At 36.7% G+C, this 5,802-nt stretch overlaps 1 protein-coding gene across 3 annotated transcripts; it reads right to left on the reverse strand.

Annotated features, from left to right (window-relative positions):
* Positions 1 to 216: 216 nt before the first annotated feature.
* LOC127127852 (protein FAR1-RELATED SEQUENCE 7) lies at positions 217 to 4,298 on the reverse strand. Of its 3 annotated transcripts, none has more exons than XR_007805486.1 (4): positions 4,003 to 4,298; positions 3,179 to 3,622; positions 1,067 to 2,729; positions 335 to 646 (listed from the first exon to the last, which is right to left on the reverse strand). XR_007805486.1 is itself a non-coding variant. In XM_051057129.1 (3 exons), exons 2-3 carry the CDS (start codon positions 3,614 to 3,616, stop codon positions 440 to 442), a joined length of 645 nt encoding a protein of 214 aa, XP_050913086.1. In that variant the 5' UTR covers positions 3,617 to 3,622; positions 4,003 to 4,298; the 3' UTR covers positions 217 to 439. The 3 variants fall into 3 exon arrangements, 1 of the variants encoding a protein (XP_050913086.1); XR_007805487.1 differs by having other exon boundaries at positions 524 to 646; positions 1,494 to 2,729; XM_051057129.1 differs by lacking the exon at positions 1,067 to 2,729 and having other exon boundaries at positions 217 to 646.
* Between the last annotated feature and the right edge of the window lie 1,504 nt (positions 4,299 to 5,802).

Consider the following 5,802-nt stretch of genomic DNA (forward strand, 5'->3'; position numbering starts at 1 on the left):
ATTGAAAGTGGAATTGTATTCATCAAAATTTAATTCCAAACAAGTTTTATATGAGGAATTTGGATCCTATCATGTCTTTTGGTCCAACCCTTTCTCATTTTCTTAATCTAATGTTTAACTGTAAAAAAAACAATAATATAAAAAGAGAGAAAGAGATAGATGAATCAATGGTTGAGATTAAAGCATAATACAAACATGAGAGAAAGAACACAGAGCTTCCAAATTCCAAATTTCATTTGATTAAGTTCTAGCAAAATAACTTTCAAACTATTGCCATAGACACATTTATATGATATTGGGCTAGTACCTCATTTCTTTTCTTTTTTTACTTTCAAAACTTGATAGATGCCCTATGGCTTAACACCCAGGAATAAACCATGTATTAACAGCTGCATGCTACTTTAATGGAATACTATTAGTGAAATTATATACTGTACATTTATTCATCTATACATTCAAGTACAGTCCCGAGGCTTTCTGCTCTCCTTATATTTTCAATAATTAGTTGAATTTTTGTGGACATTTCCTCTGTTTGTTCCTCGACATTGTTTATGAAGCTAAGTAGTTTTTCTCTATATGCAGTACAAAGTTCATCTTGGCGCTTCAACTCCATAGTAAGTTCAGCAATTTTCTTATCTTTATCGTCCTACAGGTAGAGATTAGAGTAAACTAACTGCATGTAGAAAGAACATGATATTTCAATCCAATAAAATAAAAGGAACGAGATATTTCTAAAGCTATCTAAACTCATATTCTACTTCCAGTTAAACTTGAACTGGGACCATTTATCTTACTCAGGATCAATTTTTTGGTAAAATCGTTCTATTCCTGTCATATGTGCACAAATAACAACAAAAAATAACTTGACAAACCTAGAAACAAGCACAAAAAAGTGAAGAGGAATTAAGCATGCAGATATCTGCATCAATTGGAAGACTTCAACAGTATTTTTAAATTTGCTGTTGGAGGCAACATATAAATTCCTTGTGATTTGGCTTCAAATGAACAGTCACTTTTGGGGATGATTAACAAACTTATAAACCTACAAGATTGAAATAAATCTTACCTGAAACCCCTGTTTTGGTGCGTTCACCAATTGTACTGTATTTGGCTGTGGGGATAGTGGCGGTGTTGTCTGTTAAACTTAGGGCATGTTCTTAATTAGTATGTGCCATGCACGGTAAACAAAGGTATAGCATAGAAGTTGGACACAGTACACCGGGAATGCTCCTTTTGGTAAAAGGTCTCATCTTCATCACACTGTTTCAATTCACCTTGGCCATGAGAATGACTAGGCCAAAATTGCAACCAGTCTGCAGAACTAATAAACCTAACACTGAGGCCTATTCAGCAATGCTGATGATCATAGAGCTGGAGACACCTAATTATTATTGATACTTTTCATGGGATACACAAAATCTTGACTTGTTTCACTTATTGTCTGCATATTTCTCTCTTCTTTGTTAGGTTACCATGTTTTCAATTTACTTTACCTGCAAGAAAAGGCGTCTTATTACGGATGTCCAAGGGACAGTATCGTCTGGACCAAAGCAATTCAGAGTGTGCCGCTGTTGCCAGAGACTTTTCCAATTTGGTTTGGACAAAAGCCGTCCAGAGGCTACCGCTGCCGCCACCCGAGACTTCTCCACTTCTGTTTCTAGGAACACACGTGCCACCATCAGCACCGAAAGTTGCCGATTTACCAGAGTCTGAAGTGCTGCTGCCAAAAACTATGCCACACGTTGCCACCTCATAAGGTGTTTTCCGGCATGTGTGGGACACACGCCACCCTGCAACCACTCGTTCTCGCCGCTGTTTGTTGCATCAGACTCGCCTCCCTGCCTTGTTCTATTACAACCACGTTCAGTGTGTGGATCCCGCATTTGAAGGGTGTTTAATGTCAAAGTAGGACCGGTGGATAGGTTGTTTGATTATAGGCTTGATTAGTTACAAAAGGCTATACTAAGGTCTATGGTCAGAAGACTAGGGGAGCCATATCCTAATCCAAGTAAATACCGAAGACTAAAGAAAAAATGGATTATCTCCCACCTTAACAAGACCAGACATACCTTTTCAAGTTAGTGTCGTAAATCAATTCCTTTAACTCTCCATATGACAGTCATTGGAATGCAGTTGTTCGAATTCTTGAGTACATCAAAATAGCACCAGGAAAAGAACTTGTTTTCTCTGATAAAGACCACTCAAATATTGTTGGGTGTTCATATGTCGATTGGGCAGGAGATGTGAGTGAAATGCAGTTACCTTATGGATCTTGTATTTTTGTGGGTGGAAAATTGATTTCTTGGGAGAGCAAAAAACAAACTGTTGTTGCATGGTCGAGTCGAAATCGAGTATCGAGCTACGGCTCATGCTACATGTGAGCTTGTATGGTCGAAACATTTACTGCAAAAGATACATTTTTGCCAGGTTGATTAGCTGGAACTTGCATGTGATAACCAGTCAACTTTACACCTCTCCTGTTGTTCATCAGCTTGTTTTGGAGAGAGCTGTTAAGACTACAAGGAACTACATTGAAGATGAGCTTGTCGTATCATCATTAACCGACGGCCAAACCGAAGTTGTGAATCGATGTTTGGAGTCATACTTTATTGTGCTCTGTACCTCTGCCAAGGCAGAACAAACCTCCAATAACCCTGCTTCTAGTGCCGCAACCTTAACCTCAATCCATCACTTCTTTGCTGGCATTTACCTCAGGCAGTCACAGGTCCCTGCTTGCGTGTCCAGCAGGTCAGACCAGTTTGATAGGAACTAAGAACCAACACACACCGCAATGGAATAGTAAAACAAGCGAGAGAGAAGTCTGAGTATTATTTGATGGAATTAGGGAATTTACGGAAGACGAAAACTCTTCATTCTAACTAATTCAATGATTCTCAAAGATACCCACTATACAATCCACTCCCCTTTTTAACTTACTGCTGATGCTACAGAAAGCAGTTAAATTACACTTTTCTCTCTCTATTTGACCCACTCTCTCTTCTGTAGGCCAAACAGTCACTTGCATGGCAGATGCATGAAAATAAAAAACATATTTATTATCACCGCTGTCCTCAAACAAAGTATATGCTAAAGTCCATGCTTAAGAAGAACCAGTGAAAATTTACTTAGATGAGTGGAAAGTAATAGTAAAAACAGTATAAGAAAGCATAAAACTCACCTCTGTACTGAAACCATTAGCTGTAGCAATTAGTGGATGGTTGTGATCCTTTATAAATCTTGTGACAACCCATTTTCCAGATTTTTCCATCTTAACTAAAATTGTTGCCTTGCAACCTTCTCGGGCACTGGGCCTTGGTCTTTTTTCTTGCCCCGGTGTTCCCTTGCTATTGGGTGAGAATCCTTGTTTGTTACACCCAAGTCGACGAGCAAGAGTTCTGCCATCGATTCCAGAACGTCGACGCTGCATAACACGTACAACAAATCCTACCCGTCTAGCATATTCAACATAAAATGTTCTGGCAGCTTCTTCAGAATCAAATTCCATGCCCACATAGGGCTCTTGAACTTCAACTCCATTAAATATACTTGTACTCTCTTCTAGACAGCTACGATCTGCCTCGTTGCCCTTGTCCGAATCCACTACCACACAATCCATAAAAATCTGCCCAATTTGTTATATCAAGATATACATTATTACATTTTTGAATAGTCATGAACTTTTTTTCAAAGGTGTGAGTGCTACATAGAGAGATAGAGAGACAGAAAGAACAAAAATATAAAGCAAAACACAAAAACGAGAAAACAAAATGGAATCCTGTAGCTTATCAGTTACACAGTTCTACTAGAAAAAGTCGTGACCAAAACCCTAAATCTTCACTTAGTACATAAACCAAATCAAACTTAATCATTTAAATTGCTTAATACAACACGAAAATAAAATTAGATAGAAAAACCAATTAAGAAATCTTAGATATATCAACATTGCGTTTCGGTACACGGAAACGGAAAAAGAAAAAAAAATGGCATGGGAGCGTAACTTACTGTGAAACAGAAGAGGGAGAGGTTTTGCAGTGGCGCGTTTTGGAGCGAAGATAGAAATTTGAGTAACGAAGAGGAGGAATGATCTTGTGCGGTGTGTTGTATGTGAATCTGAGTAATTGACGAAGAATTAGAGAAGGGTTGATTTTGTTGGGTATTCTTTTACTGTTTCGGTGCACTTTGCAACCTTTGTTAGGTGACCAATAAGAAACTGACTCGTGTATGTGTTACAATCTAGCCGTCGCGATTGTTTCATGGTTGACAAATGAGAAAATACCTAAAATGGTCATGAATTTTGGCACTTTACCGATATTTATCTCAACGAGAATATTTGTGTCTCTCAATAGCCTCGTTTGGACACACATATTTGATAATTTGATCTTTTTTTTTGTCGAGTGATAATTTTATTTTTTTATAGAAATTAAGATAGATTTGGAAGATGAAAGTAATTAATAAAGAGGAATACATATGCAATTATCACACTTGTCTGAAAATATCATAATATTTTTATATTTTAGAGGTGCATCTTCAGCCGCGACTCAACTCTATATTTTTGAGACAGATTGTAAGGAAATGAAAAAAAAAAAATCCAAAAATACATCTCCGTGGAAATTACAAAGATGCTTCTTAGAACGTTGTTTGATCGAAAACGCGTCAGAATCATTTCTCCTTCCTCATTTCTAATAAAACACTCTAAACCACTCAAGTTTCTCAAACTCTCTCAACTCACATTCTCTCAAAATCATTGAAATAATTTCAAAGCCTCTTCCATCAATATCAAGTCCATCAAAGAGCGCACTCAACACCAAAGTAAACTCAATTTGTAAGTTTTTTTATTTTTCTAAACTTTTATGAGTTTTTGTAAAAATTTATAGAAATTGATTATTAGGTTATGAAATAGATAATTTATATATGTTTGATTGTTTATATATAATGAGAAACATGTTTGATAGGTAGTTTTAATGATCAATGCACTATTTTTGCAGTCTTGGGGGACTGCATTTCCGTCATTGACGTTGATGAGAGTTGCAAAAAAATTTTGGAGATGCATCTTCGGAATTTTCCAACATTTTGATTCTCAGAAATCAGAGATGCATCTCCGGAGTTTTTTAGTGCATTTTTTTGGAAATTTTTACTTGAACTCATTGTGTAAACGCTTGCGTGGTTTACTTATAGGCATTATGGCTGATATAAAAGATCGATTGACTCACGACAGGATTACACGATATGCATATGCTTTGAGGATTTTTTTTATCAAATTGTAGTATGGCATAATGCGATGTTATACGAGACATAATGTTATATGGTTAAAAATCAATACAAGATGAGGATGTTGTGTTGGATGTGAGGCAATACTATATATGATAAGATTAGAAATGATAATATTGGAGAGAGTGTTGAAGTAACACTTATAATAGAAAAATGGTGGAAAATAAACTTAGGTGTTTGTGCATAGAGAGAAGTTTGTAGATTCTATGACACCTTGGTTGAATATTATTCATTTAGGAATTTGTTTGTGTTAGAATTTGAACCCGTAAAAAACTTTGGTTTGCAATTGTGTGATTCAATCCTAGTTTTAGTTGGAGATCAGCCCATGATAAAGTCTCCTAGGTTCTTGGCCAGCCCGATATTAAAACCAAGACAGGTTGAATCTTAACCCAATATTAAAAGCTTCATATGTTAGAGATCAGTCCGGTGTTAAAATCTCAAGCGTGCAACCTCAAATGTGTGCTCTCTTCCTTGCTTTTATCGGGTGCTCTTCCACTTCTCATGGCGTGGTGGTAGAGATGGACTGTGATCAAG

The sequence above is a fragment of the Lathyrus oleraceus genome, chromosome 3 (assembly GCF_024323335.1).
Source record: "Lathyrus oleraceus cultivar Zhongwan6 chromosome 3, CAAS_Psat_ZW6_1.0, whole genome shotgun sequence".
Classification (NCBI taxonomy): Eukaryota; Viridiplantae; Streptophyta; class Magnoliopsida; order Fabales; family Fabaceae; genus Lathyrus; species Lathyrus oleraceus.

Coding starts and splice junctions, on each gene's coding strand:
- LOC127127852 (XM_051057129.1), bottom strand. CDS start 3,616: ATGGATTGTGTGGTAGTGGATTCGGACAAGGGCAACGAGGCAGATCGT. Junction 647..3,178: donor CTAATGGTTTCAGTACAGAG/GTGAGTTTTATG, acceptor CTCTACCTGTAG/GACGATAAAGATAAGAAAAT.